The 24,680-nt window shown below is 49.1% G+C and overlaps 1 protein-coding gene across 1 annotated transcript in view; it reads left to right on the top strand.

Annotated features, from left to right (window-relative positions):
- LOC119964697 (phosphodiesterase 4D interacting protein) overlaps positions 1–24,680 on the top strand; it is a 695,800-nt gene that overhangs the window by 370,026 nt on the left and 301,094 nt on the right. Inside the window, exons 6-7 of the mRNA XM_038794557.1 lie at positions 10,920–11,031; positions 23,004–23,170. Coding sequence (XP_038650485.1) covers positions 10,920–11,031; positions 23,004–23,170 — 279 coding nt within the window. The remainder of the gene's footprint in view (positions 1–10,919; positions 11,032–23,003; positions 23,171–24,680) is intronic.

Raw genomic sequence — 24,680 nt, 5'->3', positions numbered from 1 at the left:
TGGCCACTGCCCAACACAAAATGGAAGATTACAAAGAATGCAGGGAAAATGGACATGTTGCAAAAGCAAGCAGCTTGCAAAAGCGCTTGTGTATTCTGACTGCTGCAGAAACCAGTTCTGACTGCTGCAGAAACCAGACAGCACTGTGAAAGAAAACAAGTTAGCATACTAACTCGGCGATACCGGGCGATTCCCAGGTACAATTGAAACAAGTTAACTCAAATCGATCCATTAAATGGAAGGCCAGACTTCTCGGCGCCAAGAGAAGTCCAAAACAATAAGTCCCAAGAACCGCCCAGTGATCGAGGGATTGCCCCGTTATTGGGGAATTCAAATCAATCGATTGGGAAGAGACCTAATCGATTGCGAGTGTATAGAGGGTCCGCCCAGGTGGGCACGAGACCCTGAGAGAGGTAGAAGACAGAGACCCCGACCCCAGCTCTCTCTCTCTGCCAGCCTCTCCTTGACCAGCCAGCCCTCCCAGCAGAACACCGTTGCAGCAGAAGAACCTTGAGAAGGAGAGGCCTGGACAGCAGCCGCCATCACGTAAGTGTCATACAACGCACACTACGAGAGTAGACACTCCTGACCCCCTTTAGTCCATAACTACTGGAAGCCTGCGGACCCAGGACAAAGCTAGAGGCCGTTGTTCCCTGATCCGGCAGTCCCCTTATCCAGATAAGTATTTGGCCTATTAGTGGTAGGATTAGCCTAGTCTTATAGTTTTATATGCATGATTAGTAGATAACTATTATAATAAACGTGTCTTGTTTGAACTTACTAACTGGTGTGTGGAGTTATTGATTTGAACTTGAACTTGAAACTTGTGGCGGTATCTTAACGATACCTGGCGACTCCACAGCTAAGGAACGAAACAGAGCCAAATTGAGTGTAAAGCACACTCACCCAGAACGAGCAACACAACACCTCTGCCAAACATAGTCTACTCATCAGCCAATAGGCACTTATCTCTCATGCAGTATAATTCTTGATTTCCCCTTACACTGGTATACTTAATAAGTGTCCTGATGAGTACAATACAATGTTCCACCCTGTCATGTATCTCAGAGTGAGATTACCTTAGTTCAGGAGATCAAGATGTTGAATGAGTTGTATAGAGATGAGAAATGGTAAAGATAAGGGGCGGGATTCTCCGACCCACCGCCGGGTCAGAGAATTGCCGGGGGGCAGCGTGAATCCCGCCCCCACCATCCTCCGAAGTCTCCGGCACCGGAGATTTGACGGGGGCGGGAATCGCGCCGCGCCAGTCGGCGGCTGCTCGTAGCGGCCCCCCCGGCGATTCTCCAGCCCGCGATGGGCCAAAGTTCCGCTGGTTCTTTGCCAGTCCCGCCGGTGTGGATCAGACTAAGTCCCTTACCGACGGGACCTGGCGGCGTGGGCGGGGTGATCTGGCACCGGGACGTGCCCCCATGTTGGCCTGGCCTTATCGGGGTCCACCAATCCGCGGGCAGGCCTGTGCCGTGGGGCACTCTTTTCCTACACGTTGGCCGTGTCGGCCTCCGCGATGGCTGACGCGTAGGTGAACCCACCCCCCCCCGCACATGCGCGGGGATGACGTCAGCAGCTGCTAACGCTCCCGCGCGGACTCTCACCGGCCGGCGGAGTGCCTTCGGCCCCAGCTGGCGTGGCGCCAAAGGCCTTCCACGCCAGCTGGCAGGGCGTAAACCACTCCAGCGCCGGCCTAGACCCTGAAGGTGCGGAGGATTCCGCACCTTTGTGGCGGGCCGACGCCGGAGTGGTTCATGCCACTCCGTCCCGCCGGGACCCCCGCCCCGCCGGGTACGGGAGAATCCTGCCCAAGAAATCACTAATAAGAGTGGTTTATCGGCTCTCTAACAGGAACCACTCTATAAAATTAGGGTATCATAGAATCATAGAATCCCTATATAGATATAGAGAAATACAGCACAGAACAGGCCCTTCGGCCCACGATGTTGCGCCAAACTTTTGTCCTAGGTTAATCATAGAATTTTGGACAATTTGTCATGGCCAATCCACCCAACCTGCACATCTTTGGACTGTGGGAGGAAACCGGAGTACCCGGAGGAAACCCACGCAGTCACGGGGAGGATGTGCAGACTCCACACAGACAGTGACCCAAGTCGAAATCGAACTTGGGACCCTGGAGCTGTGAAGCAATTGTGCTATCCACAATGCTACCGTGCTGCCCTTAAGAAGTTAACCTACACTCCCTTATTCTACCCTAATCCAAGTACCTATCCAATAGCCGCTTGAAGGTCCATAAATTTTCCGACTCAACTACTACCACAGGCAGTGCATTCCATGCCCCCACTACTCTCTGGGTAAAGAACCTACCTCTGACATCCCCTCTATATCTTCCACCATTTATCTTAAATTTATGTCCCCTTGTAATGGTGTGTTCCACCCGGGGAAAAAGTCTCTGACTGTCTACTCTATCTATTCCCCTGATCATCTTATAAACCTCTATCAAGTCGCCCCTCATCCTTCTCCGTTCTAATGAGAAAAGGCCTAACACCCTCAATCTTTCCTCGTATGACCTACTCTCCATTCCAGGCAACATCCTGGTAAATCTCCTTTGCACCTTTTCCAAAGCTTCCACATCCTTCCTAAAATGAGGTGACCAGAACTGCACACAGTACTCCAAATGTGGCCTGACCAAGGTTTTGTACAGCTGCATCATCACCTCACAGCTCTTAAATTCAATCCCTCTGCTAATGAACGCTAGCACACCATAGGCCTTCTTCACAGCTCTATCCACTTGAGTGGCAACTTTCAAAGAACAATGAACATAGACCCCAAGATCTCTCTGCTCCTCCACATTGCCAAGAACCCTACCATTAACCCTGTATTCCGCATTCAGATTTGTCCTTCCAAAATGGACAACCTCACACTTGTCAGGGTTAAACTCCATCTGCCACTTCTCAGCCCAGCTCTGCATTCTATCTATGTCTCTTTGAAGCCGACAACAGCCCTCCTCACTATCCACAACTCCACCAATCTTCGTATCATCTGCAAATTTACTGACCCACCCTTCAACTCCCTCATCCAAGTCGTTAATGAAAATCACAAACAGCAGAGGACCCAGAACTGATCCCTGCGGTACGCCACTGGTAACTGGGCTCCAGGCTGAATATTTGCCATCCACCACAACTCTCTGTCTTCTATCGGTTAGCCAGTTTGTTATCCAACTGGCCAAATTTCCCACTATCCCATGCCTCCTTACTTTCTGCATAAGCCTACCATGGGGAACCTTATCAAATGCCTTACTAAAATCCATGTACACTACATCCACTGCTTTACCTTCATCCACATGCTTGGTCACCTCCTCAAAGAATTCAATAAGACTTGTAAGACAAGACCTACCCCTCACAAATCCGTGCTGACTATCCCTAATCAAGCAATGCCTTTCCAGATGCTCAGAAATCCTATCCCTCAGTACCCTTTCCATTACTTTGCCTACCACCGAAGTAAGACTAACTGGCCTGTAATTCCCAGGGTTATCCCTATTCCCTTTTTTGAACAGGGGCACGACATTTGCCACTCTCCAATCCTCTGGTACCACCCCTGTTGACAGCGAGGACGAAAAGATCATTGCCAACGGCTCTGCAATTTCATTTCTTGCTTCCCAGAGAATCCTTGGATATATCCCGTCAGGCCCGGGGGACTTGTCTATCCTCAAGTTTTTCAAAACGCGCAACACATCTTCCTTCCTGACAAGTATCTCCTCAAGCTTATCAGTCTGCTTCACGCTGTCCTCTCCAACAATATGGCCCCTCTCATTTGTAAATACTGAAGAAAAATACTTGTTCAAGACCTCTCCTATCTCTTCAGACTCAATACACAATCTCCCGCTACTGTCCTTAATCGGACCTACTCTCACTCTAGTCATTCTCATATTTCTCACGTATGTGTAAAAGGCCTTGGGGTTTTCCTTGATCCTACCCGCCAAAGATTTTTCATGCCCTCTCTTAGCTCTCCTAATCCCTTTCTTCAGTTCCCTCCTGGCTATCTTGTATCCCTCCAGCGCACTGTCTGAACCTTGTTTCTTCAGCCTTACATAAGTCTCCTTCTTCCTCTTAACAAGACATTCAACCTCTCTTGTCAACCATGGTTCCCTCACTCGACCATCTCTTCCCTGCCTGACAGGGACATACATATCAAAGACACGCAGTACCTGATCCTTGAACAAGTTCCACATTTCACTTGTGTCCTTCCCTGACAGCCTATGTTCCCAACTTCTGCACTTCAATTCTTGTCTGACAGCATTGTATTTACCCTTCCCCCAATTATAAACCTTGCCCTGTTGCTCGCACCTATCCCTCTCCATTACTAAAGTGAAAGTCAGAGAATTGTGGTCACTACCTCCAAAATGCTCCCCCACTAACAAATCTATCACCTGCCCTGGTTCATTACCAAGTACTAAATCCAATATGGCCTCCCCTCTGGTCGGACAATCTACATACTGTGTTAGAAAAGCTTCCTGGACACACTGCACAAACACTACCCCATCCAAACTATTTGATCTAAAGAGTTTCCACTCAATGTTTGGGAAGTTGAAGTCGCCCATGACTACTACCCTGTGACTTCTGCACCTTTCCAGAATCTGTTTCCCAATCTGTTCCTCCACATCTCTACTGCTATTGGGGGGCCTATAGAACACTCCCAACAAGGTGACTGCTCCTTTCCTATTTCTAACTTCAACCCATATTACCTCAGTAGGCAGATCCCCCTCGAACTGCCTTTCTGCAGCTGTTATACTATCTCTAATTAACAATGCCACCCCCCCACCTCTTTTACCATCCTCCCTAATCTTGTTGAAACATCTATAACCAGGGACCTCCAACAACCATTTCTGCCCCTCTTCTATCCAAGTTTCCGTGATGGCCACCACATCGTAGTCCCAAGTACCGATCCATGCATTAAGTTCACCCACCTTATTCCTGATGCTTCTTGCATTAAAGTATACACACTTCAACCCATCTCCTTGCCTGCAAGTACTCTCCTTTGTCATTGTTACCTTCCCCACTGCATCACTACGTGCTTTGGCGTCCTGACTATCGTCTACCTTAGTTGCTGGACTACAGATCCGGTTCCCATTCCCCTGCCAAATTAGTTTAAAACCCTCCCGAAGAGTACTAGAAAACCTCCCCCCCAGGATATTGGTGCCCCTCTGGTTCAGATGCAACCCGTCCTGCTTGTACAGGTCCCACCTTCCCCAGAATGCAGGAAGAAATAATGAAGGCTTGTGAGAAAGATAAGGAGATAATCAAGATTGGACAAATCAGATTGGCAAACGCAGCCTGGATGATTAGTTCATGGAGTGTTTTCAGGACAGTTTCTTAGAGCAGCACATTCCAGCACCAACTAAAGAGCAGACTATATTAGATCTGATAATGTGCAGTAAAATGGGATTAATTAATTACTTCAGGATAAAGGTTCCCCGAGGTAGCAGTGAACTATAATATCAATCAGTTTGAAGGAGAGAGGAGTGGATCTGAGGCTAGTATTTTAAACTAGAATAAGGGCATTTATGAAGGCATGAAAACAGAGATGCCTAAAGTGAATGAGAAATTAGGTTAAGAGATAGGTGAGTAGGGATGCAGTGGCAGATGTTGAGATATTTCAGAATACTCAGCAAAAATACTTTCCGGAGGAAATGAAAAACTCTTGGGAAGGACAGACCACCTGTGGCTAACTAAACAAGTGTAAGATAGTATCAAATTGAAAGAAAAGGTGTAAAATTCCGCAAAAATGAGTGGCAGGTCAGAAGATTGGGCAAAATATAAAGTACAGCAAATAATGACTAAAAGACATATAAGAGAGAAAGTAGAGCACGGGAGAATGTTAGCTATGAATATAAAAACATCTAGTCGGAGTTTGTACAGGTATTTAAAAGGGAACATAGTAAATACAGTGAGTGTTAGTGCTCTAGAAAGTGAGAATGGGAAATTAATAATGGAAAATAATGAAATGGCAGGTGAATTGAACAGATATTTTGGATCTGTCTTCATTGTGGAGGCTACTAATAACATCCCAGATATAATCGTGCATTAGAAGGGATGTTTTTCTGCAGTTGTACAGGGTGTTGATGAGATCATATCTAGAGAGCTGTGTATAGTTTTGGTCTCCTTATTTAAGAAATGATATAAATGTGTTAGCAGGAGTTCAGTGAAGGTTCACATGACTGTTATCTGGGATGATGGCGCCGGGTTATCCTACATGATTGGTAGGCTAGGCATGTATCCATTAGAGTTCAGAAGATTGAGAGGTGATCTTTTTGAAATATATAATATCCTGAGGGGGTGGGCGCTGAAAAGATGTTTCCCCCTGTGGGAGAGACTAAAATTAAGGGACAAATTTAGAAATAAACAGCCTCCCATTTAAGATGATATTTTCTCTCAGATGGTCATGAATCTTTGGAACTCTCTTCTGCAAAGAGCGGCAGAGGCAGTGCCAATGAATATTTTTAAGGCAGGGGCAGATAGATTCTTGACCTACAAGGGAGTCAAAGGTTATTGGGGGAATGTGGAGTTGAGGCCACAATCCGATGAACCGTAATCTTATTGAATGGTGAAACAGGTTCAAAGGGCCAGTGGCCCTCTCCTGGTCTTAGTTCGTACTTTTGTAAGGGCTTATTTCCATTCCTTTCTCTCAACCTGGTGACCTTTGACCCCAAAGCCACCCTCCATGATGAGGTTTTCCCTGGCGATTCTTCCTCTAGTGCAAGCTAGTAGAAACTTCCAGCCTTGTTTCAAATCCTCCCAAAATTGGTCTGTTCAATCCGATCATGAGCTCCCACCTGCATTCCTGTGTAACCACAGAGACTTTCAGTTTCTAACTGTTCCCTTTCTCTTGGACACTGGCAAACTATCTGACTGGAAATTTCAGGCCATTCTCGGCAGCAGGATCTTCTGGTCCTGCTGACTTGAAACCCCATGTTGGTTTCCAGGTGGAGGGGGTGCATAGAATGTGAAATCCTCTTGACAGTGGTAGGATCATAGGATCCCGCCTCCAGCCAATGGCGAGCTTCCTCTGCTGCCACAAAACATTCTGCGGGGGGGGGGGGGGGGGGGGGGGGGGGGGGGCGGAAATCCCACCATCTCTGTTTGTGAGTTTTCAAGGCTATCTTAGAAAGCCGTCCCCTCTCGAAGCACATCTCCATGGTAACATGAAGCACATGGGCCCGGTATCCTGGTAGAAATACTGATTAGCTATCCTTGAGACCCCAACTTTATCAAAGAACAAAGGAAGGTACAGCCCAGAAACAGGCCCTTCAGCCATCCAAGCCTGTGCCAATCATGATGGCCTAACTTAAAAACAAAACCTTCTGCCCTTACTCAGTTCGTATCCTTCTATTTCCTCCCTATATACCCATCCAGATGCCTCTTAAATGTTGCTCACATGCCTGCTTCGCATTCCAGGCACACACCACTCTCTGCAAATCTCCCTTAAACGTTCGCCCTCTTACCTTGAACCTGTGCCCCCTTGTAATTGCCACTTCTACCCTTGGAAAATGTTTCTGATTATCCACCCTGTCTGTGCCTCTCATAATTTTGTAGACCTCTATCAGGTCTCCCCTCAGTCTTCATCTTTCCAGTCAAAACAATCCTAGTTTATTCATCCTCTCCTCATAACCAACACCCTCAAGTCCAGGCAACATTCTGATGAACATTCTTTGCACTCTCTCCAAAGCTTCCACGTCCTTCTGTTAATGTGGTGACCAGATCTGCACGCGATACTCCAAATGCGGCCTAACCAAGGTTTTATATAGCTGCAAAATTATTAACAACTCTTGTACTCAATGCCCTGGCTGATTTAGGCAAGCATGCTATATATGTCTTCTGAATCACCTTGACCACCTGTGCTGCCACTATTAGGGGACCGTGGACTTGCACGCCCAGATCCCTCTGTGTGTTAATGTTCCTAAGGGTTCTGCCATTTAAAGTATAATTCAGACTTAGATTTAATCCTCCAAAATGCATCACCTCGCATTTGTCTGGATTAAACTTCATCTGCCTTTTCAATGCCCAAGTCTCCAAACTATCTATGTCCTGTTGTATCCTTTGACAATCCTCGACACTATCAGCAACTCTGCCAATCTTTGTTTCATCCGCAAACTTACGAATCAGACCACCCACATTTTCCTCCAGATCATTTTTTATACTACAAACAACAGAAGTCCCAGAACTGATCCATGTGGAACACCACTATCTACAGATCTCCATTCTGAAAAACACCCTTCCACCACTACTCTCTGTCTTCTGTAACCAAGCCAGTTCTGTATCCATCTAGCCAACCCACCCCAAATCCCATGAGATTTTTGTTTTCGTACCAGTCTGCCATGTGGGACCTTGTCAAATGCCTTACTAAAGTCCATAGAAACTACATCCATTCCCTCATCAATTTTCTTTGTCATCTCTTCAAAAAACTCAATCAAGTTGGTGAGACATGACCTTCCCTGTACAAAACCATGCTGCCTGTCACTAACTAGTCCGTTTTTCTCCAAATGTGCATATATCCTGTCCCTCAGTATCTTTTCCAAAAGTTTCCATACCACTGATGTCAGGCTCACCGGCCTATAATTTGCTGGATTATCCCTGCTTCCTTTCTTAAACAGTCCGCTGAAACCTCGCCTGTGGTCAAAGAGCATGTAAAGATATCTGTTAAGGTCCCAGCTATTTCTTCCCTTGCCTCCCGCAGTAACCTGGGATAGATCCCATCTGGCCCTGGGGACTTGTCTATCTTAATGCAATTTAGAATACTCAACACTTCCTCCTTTGATATATTAATGTTCTCAAGATCGTTCAAACACCTATCCCTGATCTCAACATCCATCATGTCCTTCTCCCTGTGAATACCGATACAAAGACTCATTAAGGATTTCACCCACTTTGGGAAGCCCGGTGGCACAGTGGATAGCACTGTTGTCTCACGGCGCCGAGGTCCCAGGTTTAATCCTGGCTCTGGGTCACTGTCTGTGTGGAGTTTGCACATTCTCCCCATGTTTGCATGGGTTTCGCCCCCATAACCCAAAGATGTGCAGGGTAGGTGGATTGGCCACGTTAAATTGCTCCCTAATTCGAAAAAATGAATTGGGCACTCTAAATTTTTCTTTAAAAACAAAGGATTTCACCATTTCTTGTGGTTCCACGCATAACCTCCTTCCATTGTCCTTGAGTGAGCCTATTCTTTCTATTGCTACCCTCTTGCTCCTGATATATATGTGTAAAAAGCCATGGGATTCTCTTTGACCATGCTAAAGACATTTCATGGCCTCTTTTAGCCCTCCTAATTCCACATTTAAGTTCCTTCCTACTATCACTGTACTCCTCAAGGGCATTGTCAGTTTTAAGATGCCTAGACTTATCGAATGCTTCCTTTTTCCTTTTGACGAAGCTTACAAATTCCCTTATCATCCATGGTTCCTGAATCTTGCTATTTCTATCCTTCATTTTTGCGGGGACATGCCTGTCCTACACTTCAATCAACTGGCCTTTAAAAGCCTCTCACATGGCAGACATGGATTTGCCTTCAAATAGCCGCTCCCAATCCACATTCCCCAGTTTCTGTCTAATTTGGATGCTATTGGCCCACGTCCAATTAAGCACCCTCACCCGCGGACCACTCTTATCCTTATCCGTGACTATTCAAAACCTTATGGAATTATGGTCGTTGAGCCCCAAATGCTCCCCCACTAAAACCTCAATCTTCTGCCTGGCTCATTCCCCAATACCAAGCCTAGTATGGCCCCCTCCCTGGTTGGAATGGCAACACACTATATCAAAAAGCCCTCCTGGACACATCTAACAAATTGCTCTCCATCCGATCCCCTGGCTGTAAGGAATTCCCAGTCAATATGGGGGAAGTTAATGTTACCTGCTTTTTTCACACCTTTTCAGTATCTGACTACACAATCACTCCTCAGTCTCCAGTGGGCTGTTGGAAGGTCTACAGTACACTCCCAACATTGTGATTTCACCCCTCTTATTCCTGAGCTCCACCCATAATGCCTCATTACAAGATCCCTCCAATGTGTCCTCCCTCAACACAGCTGTGATCTGCTCCCTAAACAGCACCGCAACTCCCCACCTCTTTTGCTTCCCTTTCTGTCCCGTCTAAAACAACGATATCCCGGAAAGTTAAGTTGCCAGTCCTGTCCCTCCTTTAACCACATCTCCGTAACAGCAGTCACGAATAGGCTGCCAAAGAGACTATCCTGCCTGACTGCCACTTACCACGTCACATTGAAAATGCAATGAGCACAAACAAAGACAAGTAATTATTGGTGGAAAGATACTGAATTTATGTTGAATGAAAAACTTGAAGAGTAAATCTGACATTTTTATCTACATCTTCAAATGTAACATGAAAAAATCTATATCAGTGCATCCTTCTGGATGTTTGTGTGACATCTCCTTTCCATTTTCATAATTTAATAACAAATGTAAAACTGAAGAAAAGTAATTAACTTGGGAAATAATTTATCTGTAGATAGATGTACAGTGAAGTTTCTACCATCTGCCATAACGGAGAGGCCTCCAAGTAAATAATAAAAAAGCAGATACTTAAGAATCCCCAGCTACAAGACTTACACGAGTGATAACAATATCCTAGGTATAGGAATGAAGTCGAACATGGTATAGATAAAACGTTTTATTGACCAAGCAAAAGAGGTGCATTCTAAATAACAGATCAAACATTAGGTGAAAGCTCCCACAAAGCTTATTCCTGTGAAAATTCTGGTGGTAAGAAGGATGGTGGATAATGCGAATGCAGATATTAGAGGTTTCACCATATAGATAAAGTGTCCATGTTCAATTGCCTTTTGATCCTTATATCAACTGAACAAGACACCTGCTAATGAATACCTTTTAAAATGTGAGCAAGTAGTAATTTACTCCTCTTATGTTTGTCAGGAAAGCTGTGGAAAACCTGCACAATCAAAATGAGGCTAAGATCCACCAGAAATATGAGGAGACTGAGCAAGTGCACGCCATCTTGCATAGTAAGATTCAGCTTCTGCAGGAGGTGAGTGAAGATGTGAAACAGCATGGACTTTTTTTTTGCAATATTTTTATTAAGATTTTAACATTTTCTACATTTAAAAAAACACCCCACCCCAAACAGAACTAGTGCAAAAAGAAACACCCACAGCACTCCCCCGTATCCCATCCCCCCCCCCCCCCCCCCCCCCCCCCCCGCCAACAAGACCCTACTCTTCCTGCCCCCCTCCCCGTCCCCGCAGCTGACGGGTGACCAACACTTTGAAGTACAGAATGAACAGGTCTTCACCAGTGCCCACAACCCCGACTCCATACATGATTCCCGCCTCCACCTCAACCCAAATTTCCTATTGGTTCCTGTACCAGTCCAGCACTTTCTCAGCTTTTGCCGCCCAGTAGTTATAAATCAAATTTGGCAGAGCTAGATCACTCGACTGCCGACTCCTCGGAATCACCATTTTCTGCGAATTCTGGCTACCTTGCCTGCCCAAATAAATTACATAATCAACCGCTCCGCTCCCAAAAAGAATGCTTTTCACAACAACACTGGTCACTGTGGTGATATGCATCACTGTAAATATACAAGGGGTTAATGTAGATACACTAGGACACTGTAAATACACAAAGGGTTAATGTGAACACACTACACCTAGCTAGACACCAGAGGGAGCACCAGAGACATTATGACACACAGACAGTCAACCAATAGGTCAGTAAGATAGGACACGACCAATGGGCATTCATAGATTTACATAGAATTTACAGTGCAGAAGGAGGCCATTCAGCCCATCGAGTCTGCACCGGCTCTTGGAAAGAGCATCCTACCCAAGGTCAACACCTCCACCCTATCCCCATAACCCAGTAACCCCACCCAACACTAAGGGCAATTTTGGACACTAAGGGCAATTTATCATGGCCAAATAAACCTAACCTGCACATCTTTGGACTGTGGGAGGAAACCGGAGCACCTGGGGGAAACACACGCACACACGGGGAGGATGTGCAGACTCCGCATAGACAGTGACCCAAGCCGGAATCGAACCTGGGACCCTGGAGCTGTGAAGCGATTGTGCTATCCACAATGCTACTGTGCTACTCAACACACACACACAAGGTGACACTACCACAGGAGGGCATTACACCTACCCATATAAAAGGACACAGCACACATGATCTTTCTCTTTCCAGTGGAGACACTTTGTGAGTACAGACAGGGTTGATTGATACACATCACACCCACCACGTGGATTGTAGCAGACTGGTTAGTTAGTCTGAGTAGCTATAGCAGGATTAACAGGAGAGTCGAATCCAAGTAGGAGAATTGTTAATAGTTTAATAAATGTGTTAAAGCTATCTCCAAGTCTGAACCTTCCTTTGTCAGAGTGTACATCAAGGAAGCAGCTTATGCTATGTCAAGAGCATAACAAAATAGTCACCATTGGAATAAAAATTTAAAAATTAATAAAATATTCATCTTTATCAATTGAACCCAGCTGGCCAACAACAGAGGGAGGCTATCCCACCTCTGTAAATCCGCCTGACCCTACCCATCGAGCTCAGCAGTTCAATTTATGGAGCCGGGCCCAATCTCGAGCCGCCTGCAGCCCCAGATACCTAATGCCCCACTCCCCCGCCCCCCCCAAAATCCACACCCTTCCCCAGCGGATAAACTGAAAAGCACTCAGTCTTCTCCAAGTTCAGATTGTATCCCGCGAAAGCCACAAATCACGTCAACAGCCCCATTATATTCCCCACCGTGGGGACCGTGTACACGACGTACATAAGAAGGTCATCAGCATATAGAGAAACCCTATGCTCCACCACACCATCGCTATCTCCCTACACTTAACTGACTGCCTCAGCGCGTTGGCCAAAAGCTCTATTGCCAGAAGTTGGGGGGACTTAGGACACCCTGCCTCGTTCCTCTATACAGCTGGAAGTATCCTGAATTCAGATCGTTCGTACGGACACTCGCCTTGGGCTTCCTATAAAGCAACTTAACCCACAACACAAACTTGAGCCCTATCCCAAACCATTCCAACACTGCAAACAAGTAACTCCACTCCACCCCATCAAAGGCCTTCTCTGCATCCAGCCCCACAATAACCTCCTGCTCACTCCTTCTTGAGGGGTGAGCACCATGTTCGACATACACCGCACATTCAAAGCCAAACGCCTGCCCTTTACAAACCCTGTCTGGACCTCACCAGCCAGCTGCGGAAGACACTCCTCCAACCTGAGCACCAGCACCTCAGTAGGAATCCTGGCCGACATGACTCGCACTCTACCGGGTCCTTTTCTTTCTTCAACATTGGATTGGATTTGTTTATTGTCACGTGTATCGAGGTACAGTGAAAAGTATTTTTTTGCGTGCAGCTCAAACAGATCATTTAGTACATGAACTGAAAATACATAATAGGGCAACACAAGATACACAATGTAAATACATAGGCACAGACATTGGGTGAAGCAAAATGGAAACCTGCCTCATTGCCTCCGGTTGTGCCCACCTTGCCACCGCATCCTCAAACACCTCCAACAGCGGTACCAGCTGGTCCACAAACTCCTTGGGCGGAATTCTCCGCTCCCGGGAAAAATCGGGAGGGCCGTCGTGAACTCGGCCGAGTTTCACGACGCCCTTGGAGACCGCTCCCCGCCCCCTATTCTCCCCTCCCGGCGTGGCTAGGAGTGGCGCTCCGTAAATCTCGGCCGCGGGAGCGTCGCGCCGAGAATGACGCGGCCGGCACGCCTAATGACGTCAGCCGCGCATGCGCAGGTTGGCCGGCTCCAACCCGTGCATGCGCGGCTGACGTCACGACGCTGATAGCTCAAACCCGCGCATGCGCAGTGGGCGTCTTTCCCCTCAGCCGCCCCGCAAGACGTGGCGGCTTGACCTTGCGGGGCAGCGGAGGGGAAATAGTGCGTCCGATTGAGACGCCGGCCCGACGATCGGTAGGCACCGATCGCGGGCCTGTCCTCTCCCGAGCACAGTCGTGGTGCTCTTTCCCCTGTACTCCCCCCACAAGCCCCAAACGGGCATATCTCACCCGTTTCACGACGGCAGCGACCAGGTTTGGTTGCCGCCGTCGTGAAATGGTCGTGAACGGCAGGCCGCTCGGCCCATCCGGGTCGGAGAATCGCCGTTCGGCGTGAAATATGGCGAGCGCCGATTCTTCCGAGCATGGGGGGGGGAATTTTGGGGGGCGTGAATTTTGGGGGGCGTGAATTTTGTCGGGGGCCCCTCCCGCAATTCTCCCACGCCGTGTGGAGGATCGCGCCCCTTGTATAATTCCACAGGGAACTCATCTGACCCCAGCGCCTTGCCTGTCTGCTTTTTCCCAATGGCCATCCGAACCTCCTCAATCCCCAGTGGCTCCTCCAACCCCTCCCTCCCCTCCTCTTCTAGGGCACTCCAATCCCTCCAGAACCCCACCTTTTCCGACTCATACCCCAGTGGCTCTGACCTGTACAACTTTTGATAAAACTCCTCTATTGCCCTATTCACCTTCTCCAGAGTGGACACCAAACCCCACTCGCCTCCCATATCTGAACAATCTCCCAGGAGGCTGCCTGCCGCCTAAGCTGGCCAGCCAACAACGGGTTGGCCTTCGCCCCATATTCATACATTGCTCCTTTTTCCTGCCTCAACTGCCGCACCACTTGACCTGTGGACAACAGATCGAACTCTGTCTGCAGTACCTTCCTATTGGCCATAAGCTCTGGGGTGTGATCTCCTGAATGCCTCCAAAATTTCATTCATCAGTCTCTTGCGCTTCTCCCTCGCCTCCTTCTCAACTTGCACTTAATGCAAGATTATCTCATCTTCCACCACCACTTTCAAAGCCTCCCATAACACCGACAGCGAAGCCTTCCCATTTTTATTAAACTCCACATGCTCATCAATCACCCTCTCCATCTTCACACAGAACCCCAAGTCCGCTAGCAACCCCACATCCAAACTCCATGCCAGCCACTGCGCTGACACCCTCTCCAATACCACATCCAGGTGTGGAGCATGATCAGAAGTGATGATCGCTGAGGACTCCACCCTCCTTAATCCCGCCAACAAAGAACTCCCAGGATGAAAACATTGATCCGAGAGTACGCGCTGTGTATCGGAGAAAAGAAAGAATATTCTCTACCTCCCCGGATTTAGAAACCTCCAATGGGTCTACAAACCCCATTTCCTTCATCAACGCCGGCAACACCTTTACATCCCCTGAAGGGGCAAAAGACCTTGGCATAGAATGATCCACTCTCGGGTTCAAGACCGTACTCAAGTTCCCACTCCACCTCAGATTCAACTGATATATGTCCATATCGGGGATGGTGCTAACATCTTCTTCATGAATCCTACATCATCCCAATTGGGGACATACACGCTAACCGACACCACCAATCTTCCCTCCAAAGTACCCATAACTATCACATATCTGACCCCCTGATCTGCCCCCACCTTCTCCATCTGAAGCTGCACGCTCTTGTTAATCAGTATCGTTACCCCCAGGCCCTGCTATCAAAGCCCGAGTGAAACACCTGACTAACCAGCCCTTAAGAAGTCTTACCTGGTGTTCACCCACAAATGAGTCTCCTGCAGCAGGACCACATCGGCCCTTGATGGAACCATCAATTCACCAGACACGTGTTTCCGATGTGAATCTAGGCTTTAATCGACTTACTTCAGAGCCAGCCTGTTACCTGTCGATGAACACGTAGTGACCCAGGCTGACTCTGGACACGGATACTTATACAGCTGCACTAGGGGGAGGAGTCATGGGCGGAACCAAGGGTGGAGCCCAGTACAAGTTCCTAAGTGCTCCCAGCGCTACTCCCCTAGTGGTAGGATGGTGCTACTGCGCTCACAATAACAGTGTGAATTAGTATATATACATTCATATATTACATTCACCACATTCACCCCCTGCAAAAAAATCAAGTCCGGAGGGGGTGGTGGTCTAGTCTATAAAGTCAGTCTGTCCGGCGGTCGGATTGTCCTCTGAGACCTGCGGAGCACCGGGGTTGCAGCCTTTTGCGGTGGCTGGATGGGTGTAGTGTGTTGGGGTACGATGGTGGACTCCAGGGAGGGTTGTATTCGAACTTCATACTCTCCTGGTTCGACCGGGGACTGGGGGCGTTGGGGGCTGGCCGACGTGGGTGCGCGGGACTGGTGGAGCGAGCCCGTGGGCTCGGGAGCACAAGGGGGCGGCAGCATGGGGTGTAGGGTGAGAGATCCTTCTGTGGGGGCAGATCCCAGAGGGATACAGTGTCTTGACGGCCGTCAGGGAACTCGACGAATGCGTACTGGGGGTTGGAGTGGAGCAGGCGCACCTTCTCAACAAGGGGGTCGGTTTTGTGCCCCCTGACGTGTTTCCTCAGGAGTACGGGGCCCGGCGTCCTCAGCCATGCCGGAAGTGGTAGTGCCCCTGGAAAAAATGAAGAGCCTCTCGTGAGGGGTCTGGTTGGTCGCCGTACACAAGAGGGACCTAATAGCGTGGAGCGCGTCTGGGAGGACTTCCTGCCACTGGGAGACTTGGAGCTTTCTAGGCCGGAGGGTCAGTAGGACGGTCTTCCAGACCGTCGCGTTCTCCCTTTCCACCTGCCCGTTCCCCCTGGGGTTGTAGCTGGTAGTCCTGCTCGAGGCAATGCCCTTTTCGAGCAGGTACTGACGCAGCTCGTCGCTCATGAAGGACGAACCCCAGTCGTTGTGTACGTAGCTGGGGAAACCAAACAGAGTGAAGATGCAATGCACGGCCCTAATGACTGTGTGGGAGGTCATGTCGGGGCACGGGATAGCGAATGGAAAGCGGGAGAACTCGTCTACGACGTTTAAGAAATAGATGTTCTTGTTAGTTGAGGGGAGTGGCCCTTTGAAATCAATCGCGAGGCGTTCAAAGGGCCTAGAAGCCTTGACCAGGTGGGCCCTGTCTGGTCTATAGAAGTGCAGTTTGCACTCCGCACAGATCGGGCAGTCCCTGGTGACCGCTTTTACCTCCTCGTTGGAGAAAGGCAGTTTTCGGGCCCTGATGTAGTGGGCGAGCCAGGTGACCCCCGGGTGGCAGAGGTCAATGTGGATACTTTTTAATCGGTCGATCTGCGCGCTGGCGCATGTCCCACGGGATAGGGCATCCGGAGGCTCGTTGAGATTCCCGAGTCGATATTTGATATCGTAATTGTAGGTGGAGAGTTCGATCCTCCACCTCAGAATTTTATTGTTTTTTATTTTGCCCCTTTGCGAGTTGTCGAACATGAAGGCAACCGATCTTTGGTCGGTGATGAGGGTGAACCTCCTACCTGTGAGGTAGTGCCTCCAGTGACGGATAGCCTTTACAATGGCTTGTACTTCTTTCTCGACTGAAGAGTGTCGGAGTTCTGAAGCGGAGAGGGTACGGGAGAAAAATGCAACGGGTCTCCCTGCCTGGTTTAACGTGGCTGCAAGAGCTAGCTCTGAGGCGTCGCTCTCTACCTGAAATGGGGTGGATTCATCCACCGCCCGCATGGCCGCTTTGGCGATGTCCTCCTTGATGCCGTCGAAGGCCTGGCGTGCCTCGGCTGACAGGGGAAATCGTGTGGTCCTAAAGAGTGGGCGGGCTTTGTCCGCATATTGAGGGACCCACTGGGCGTAGTAAGAAAAAAATCCCAAGCACCGTTTGAGGGCCTTGGGACAATGAGGGGGAGGGAGTTCTAAGAGGGGGCGCATACGGTCCGGGTCGGGGCCCAGGACTCCGTTTTCCACGACATAGCCGAGGATGGCTAGTCTGGATGTGCGGAAAACGCATTTCTCCTTGTACGTTAGGTTGATTTTTTGTGCCGTCTGGAGAAAACGGTGGAGGTTGGCGTCGTGGTCCTGCTGGTCATAGCCGCAGATGGTGACATTGTCCAAGTACGGAAACGTGGCCCGTAGCCCGTACTGGTCCACCATTCGGTCCATTGCTCGTTGGAACACCGAGACCCCATTAGTGACGCCGAAGGGGACCCGGAGGAAATGGAAGAGGCGGCCATCGGCCTTGAATGCCGTGTAGTGGCGGTCCTCCAGGCGGATTGGGAGCTGGTGGTGTAGCCACTGTAGCCACCTAAAATGGACACTGAACCAAACAAAATGGAGAACCGCTAAGACTGTAGGGAAAAACAGTTTAGCCAAGGCAAACAGCCTGCAAACACTCATTAGCATTTTGCAAGCAGCAAAACCAGTTTCTGGCCAGGTGGAAGATCTCCAACCAAAGGTGATAATGGCAGAACGTTCTACATACTAATGAGGCAGTCCAGATCTAGGCACACACAATGGCAACATTTGGGTTTGAATAAGATACTTTAAGTGGATGTCCAGACAGAGCGGCACCAGAAGTATCCACTATAGAAACCGCCCCCACCATCGAGGAAGACCCTCACATTGGAGGAATTCAAAAGATATCGATTGGAAGCGATCCAATCGATACCTAAAGGTAAAGCCCGCCCAGGAAGAGGGAAGGACATTGGGGACCCCTATAAATATAGACCCCCACACATGGTCCTGTCTGTTGTTTCGTGCTCCGGCTTTGACCAAGACCTCCAACGTGTATCCTGACTCCAGCCGTTGAGCACCAGCCGCCGAACCGTAAGTGCCAATACGACGCTCGCTACGCGAACCAAGCCCGCTAGACCCCCAGTGACCAGCACGCTTTCTGAAGGTTGCAGACCAAGACCGGGACGAAGGCCTCGCTCCCTGACCTTGCCTGTTCCTGTGTAGTTAAGTATTCTGTTTGCTTAGTTTAGTCATAGCTTAGTCCCTTAGTGTGTGCATGCGTATTTATTATAATTGTATAATAAATATTGATCGTTTGGAATTTACTAATCGGTGTATCGTTTTATTACTTTGAACCTGACCTTGAGATATCTGTGAGTTGTCTATATGGCAACTGGCGACTCCTGAGCTGAAAATACATAGACAGAGCCTAGTGGTGTTAAGCACACGGCCTTTAACACAGGCAAGTTAATACACCCCAATAAACGCGTTTTACACCCATAGCAAAACGTGCAACAGTGGTATGCAGACTTCAGATCCACCGTGAAGAAGAGCCGATACTGGGCGATCTGGTTAACCATGTCTGCAATCCTGGGGAGGGGATACGCGTCGAGGAGCGTAAATCTATTTATAGTCTGACTGTAGTCGACCACCATCCGGAATTTTTACCCAGTCTTAATGACCACCACCTGAGCTCTCCAGGGACTATTGCTGGCCTCTATAACCCCCTCACTGAGTAGCCTTCGGACCTCTGCTCTGATAAATATCCTATCCTGCAGGCTGTATCGCCTGCTACGAGTGGCGTAGCGAGGCTGCAGTTCATGAGTGGGGGCAGGGGCCCTCCAAAGCTGAGGGTGAGGCTCTTGAGGTTACATTGGACGTCTAGGCCTAATAAGAGTGGCGTGCAGAGTTCGGGCAAAACGTAGAATTTAAACTTCGAGTAACTAGCGCCTCGGATTGTGAGTGTCGCGGCGGTGCGCCCCTGGATCTGGACCGAGTTGGAGCCTGAAGCGAGTGCGATAGTTTGCTGCGTGGGGAAAACGGGGAACGAACAGCGTCTTACCAGGTCTGGATCTATGAAGCTCTCTGTGCTCACGGAGTCGAAGAGGCATGGTGTTTTGTACCCGTTGACATGGACCTCTGCCATCGAGTTTCGTAGGTTCTTCGGTCGGAATTGGTCTAGGGTGACGGCGCTGAGTTGCGGGTAGTCGGCGGCTCGATCAGCTGTGCTGGAGTGGCCCCGTGATGACTGCCCTCTGAGTTCGTAGTCTTGTTCGAATTCCTCCTGTTGCACGTTTTACTTGAGTGTAATTCGCGTTTATTGGAGTGTATTAACACGCCTCCGTTTAAAGGCCGTGTGCTTAACACTGCTAGGCTCTATGTATGTATTTTCAGCTCGGGAGTCGCCAGGTGCCGTATCTAGACACCTCACAAATATTCCAAGGTCAGGTTCAAAGTAATAAAACGATACACCGATTAGTAAGTTCCAAACGATCAATATTTATTATACAAATATAATAAATACGCATGCACACGCTAAAGGACTAAGCTATAACTAAACTAAGCGATCAGAATACTTAACTAAACAGGAACAGGCAAGGTCAGGGAGCGAGGCCTTCGTTCCGATCTTGGTCTGTAACCTTCAGAGAGTGTGCGGGTCGCTGGGGGTCTAGTGGGCCTGGTTCGCGTAGCGAGCGTCGTATTGTCACTTACGGTTCGGCGGCTGGTGCTCAACGGCTGGAGTCAGGATACAATTCGAAGTTCTTGGTCGAAGTCAAAGCCGGAGCACGAAACAACAGACAGGACCAATGTCCGTGCCTCTTTTGGGGCGGGCTTTACCTTCAGGTATCGATTGGACCAAATTCTAATCGATATCTTTTGAATTCCCCCAATGTGAGGGTCTCTCCTTGATGGAGGGGGCGGTTTCTATGGTGGATACTTCTGGTGCCGCTCTGTCTGGACATCCACTTAAAGTATCTATTCAAACCTAAATGTTGCCATTGTGTGTGCCCAGATCTGGATTGCCTCATTAATATGCAAAGCGTTTTGCTATTAACACCTTTGGTTTGAGATCTTCCACCTGGCCAGAAACTGGTTTTGCTGCTTGCAAAATGCTAATCAGTCTTTGCAGACTGCTGTCTTGGCAAAACTGCTTTTTCCCTGCAGTCTTAGCAATTCTCCATCTTGTTAGTCCAGTGTCCATTTTAGGTGGCTACACTCCGCTGAGTTGTCCGAACGCGGAGATGCCGATCAGGCCCGTGGATCGCACGTGGCGGGCGGCGAGGAAGGTGGCGTCCAAGATGGCAGCCCCCATGAGTCGCACATGGCGGGCGGCGAGGAAGATGGCGTCCAAGATGGCGGTCCCCATGAGTCGCATGTGGCCGGCCGCGTGGTGGAGGTTTTCCAAGATGGCGGCCCCCATGAATCGCACGTGGCTGGAGGGGGCGGAGTCGGGGCATAGGCCGCAGCGTTTTCGGGCCCCGTGGGGCTGAGAGTGCGTGGAGCGGTTACTGTGAGTCGCTGGGGAGTTGGAAGCTGGGGCCCTTTTTGCGAGGCACACTCTAGCGTAATGCCCTTTTTGCCCGCAGCTGCTGCAGGTCGCGTTGCGGGCCGGGCAGTGCTGCCACGGGTGCTGGTTCTGGCTGCAGAAATGGCAGGCTGGAGCAACATAGTGGCTTGCTGGGGCAGCATAGTGGCTGGCTGGGGCAGCATGGTGGCTGGGCGGCCGCGTAGCACAGGCCTGGGGGAGTCGCTGGTCGGGGGCCCATGATGGGGTCGCGGGGTCCGCGTGGAAAAAGTTAAGGCTGCGGAAGGAGACCTCCATCATGGTCGCAGCTACCACAGTCGTTTCTAAGTCCTGGGCCCCCTTTTCTAGCCGTCGTTGGCGCACATAGTTAGACCTGAGGCCCGCTACAAAAACATCGCGTACCGCCAATTCCCTGTGTTCAGCCGCGGTAACCGCTTGGTAATTATAGTCAGTGGACAAATTGTTAAGTTCTCTTAGGAATTCGGCGAGTGATTCCGTAGGCCGCTGACGGCGAGTCGTAAACACATGGCGAGCGTAAACTTCATTAATTGGCCTTACATACATTTTTTCGAGAACTGCTAGCGCCGCAGTATATGAACTGGCCGAGTTTAGTTGCGTTGAGATTCTATGGCTCACCCTCGCGTGCAGTAGACTCAGCTTCTGATCCTCTGTAGTTTTGGCTGTGCTTGCGTCGGCCAGGTAGGCCTTGAAGCACCGGATCCAATGGGAGAAGATTTCTTTAGCCTCTGCGTCCTGCGGGTTGAGTTCCAGGCGTCCAGGCTTGAGGGCCGATTCCATAATCGATCTTACTGTTCTTAAGTCGATTAAATTGATGGAACCATCAATTCACCAGACACATGTTTCCGATGTGAATCTAGGCTTTAATCGACTTACTTCAGAGCCAGCCTGTTACCTGTCGATGAACTCGTAGTGACCCAGGCTGACTCTGGACACGGATACTTATACAGCTGCACTAGGGGGAGGAGTCGTGGGCAGAACCAAGGGTGGAGCCCAGTACAAGTTCCTAAGTGCTCCCAGCGCTACTCCCCTAGTGGTAGGATGGCGCTACTGCGCTTACAATAACAGTGTGAATTAGTATATATCATTTATATATTACATTAACCACAGCCCTCTAGCCCTTCAAGTGGCAGAAACTCTCTCCCGCTTTACCGGCCCTCCCAATTCATGCACATTCCACCTACTTAAGGCCTATTTACCCGGTATCTACCGGCCTCCCGGGATCTACCAGACTCCCCAGAGAGGCCGCAGCCAGATGCCATTCAGTACTGATCCACACAAACGTGGACCCGGCTGAACGGCACCCAGGTGTCTTCCAGGCAATCGGAGACCCTTGGGGGGCCAGTGACAGTGTAGGGTGGCCCCCCTGGCCCTTCCCCCTGGATTGTGGACATTGCCCATGAATGAGGGGTGTGGGGGACCCACAAGCTGACTGAGAGATTGGGCACCCTTTTAAAATGGTCGCCCGATCTCTGAGTTCAGCTCCCAAGTGAAAAAAATTCTTAGTGTGGGCTCAACCGATGAGAAACTCCGCAGGGCCCAAAAAAGTGATTTAGTGTCATTAGATAACGGTGGGGAACTTGCCGGCAAAGCCAGCAGGAAACCCCCAGCAAAACCCGCTACAATTGACTCAGAAACATTTCCGTTAAATCACACCCATTATGTTTTCCACCTTTGGTTCTATTATTTCCCACATCTCTGTTGGGTATATATTCTTCTGGTCACCAATATCAGCAAAGAGCTTGGTGAGAGTGTAAAGCGTGGACATCCATTTCATACTTGCACTGATTCTTTTACTCACATTTTGACCAATGCATCTATTTGTGAGAGTAGCAGACAAAATGGGACACAAGATTCTACCATATTGCTTCAAGAAGTAGTCAGATTTGTAAATTTCTAAATTCAAAAATAAATAAGATACCTAATACATTGCTTACTGTGCTTGCACATACAGGGAGCCAGACTAGCCAAGAATGAAGTGGAGAAGATGAATGCTGTTGCAGAAGCTGAAAAACTACGATCCCTTGAATTGGAGAATAAACTACACGATATTACTTGGGAGAACCAAGAGAAGCTACGATTATGGGAGACGAATGAATTTGTTTTAACTGAAAAAAACAGGTAAATACAGGAGATCTATTTCAATGTAATACTTAAAAAATAAAAACACTGGACAACGTGTTCTTGATGATTGATGCAGGGCATATTGCAGGAGGTTAAATCAGGGGCTTTCCTCTGAAAATGTGGATCTGTTGCTGCCGCTGCTGCCCCTCATAGCTACCCTTGCCAAGAGATTTTCTGTCATGGTATGTCATGCACATCGGCCCCACACCATCCTCACACATCCACTGTAGCTCGTCTGCAACCACTCTGTGACATCAGTCATCCAACTATACCTAGATTGACCCCTCTGTTGCCCTCCACTTTGTCCTCCAGAAGAGATCTCTCCAACTTTGTAAAACTCTGATCAAATGACTGAAAGACTGACATTTTCAGTAACCTTGAACTGATCTCTTTTCCTAGGATTCCCACCTCCCAAGAAGTAAAGCACATAATTCTTATTTTCCGTCTGATCAGATTCTATCTTTTTCTTTCTCTTTTTTTAAAATTTAGAATTATCTTTTTCCAATTAAAGAGCAATTTAGCGTGGCCAATTCACTTACCCTGCACATCTTTTTGGGTTATGGGGGTGAGACCCAAGCAGACGGGGGGGGGGGGGGGAATGTGAAAACTCCACACGGCCAGTGAACCGGAGCCAGGATCGAACCTGGGTCCTCGGAGCCTTGAGGCAGTAGTGCTAACCACTCCACCACCGTGCTGTCTGTGATTCTAACTATCTTTGAATGCACCAAAAATAAGTTATTCAAGGTGTCCACTCAGAATCATTCATTTCATTTTATTGTGTCTTGAAAGTATAATTAAGAACTGTACTGAAAGAACAATGGGCTGGATTCTCCGATTTTGAGGCTATGTCCAGAGGAAGTGACTGGTTATACAATGATAAAATCGTCAAGGCCCCAGCATCTATCCTCCGACTAGTAAGTGGCTAGCAGCCGCACCACGTAAAAGGCACGGCCTTCCCGATATAAACACTTGAAGAATTGCCGGGTCCATGGCCGCGCATTCGCACAACGATGAACTGCAGAGGTCGCGCCGTACAACATGGCGCCAGCTGCCGCGAACCCGATCTGCCAGATAGTGCCCCCCCTGGACACCCCCTCGCCACTCCCCACCAGTCCCCCCAGTCCTCGTCGAAGCCCCCCAGGCCAGCAGCACGGCTCCCCCCTGACTGTGGTGGCACTGGACACAGTCCGCAGCAGCCACACTAGGTTCATGAAAATTTAGAGCAGGGTCCCACGCAGTAGGGAGCTCAGCCCATCAGGGGTGGAGCATCAGGGGGGGTGGGGGGGGCCTTCAGGTAATGTCCTGAGGCCGTCCCAATGGCATGCGGCGTACTCCTCAATTACGCCGTTTTAGAGGGGGTGGGGTATCTGAAAACAGGCGCGCCCCGATTTGGTCGTGAAGAGGGATTCTCCGCCCAATCGGCGATTACGATATCGGCGTCGGGCAATTGAAAATCCCACCCAATATGTTTTTAGTTGTCCATTGCTTCAGGTGACATAGTAAAATA

This window comes from Scyliorhinus canicula, chromosome 4 (assembly GCF_902713615.1).
Source record: "Scyliorhinus canicula chromosome 4, sScyCan1.1, whole genome shotgun sequence".
Classification (NCBI taxonomy): Eukaryota; Metazoa; Chordata; class Chondrichthyes; order Carcharhiniformes; family Scyliorhinidae; genus Scyliorhinus; species Scyliorhinus canicula.
Note: the sequence above shows the minus strand (reverse complement) of the source record. Positions and strands in the feature narration are given on the sequence as shown.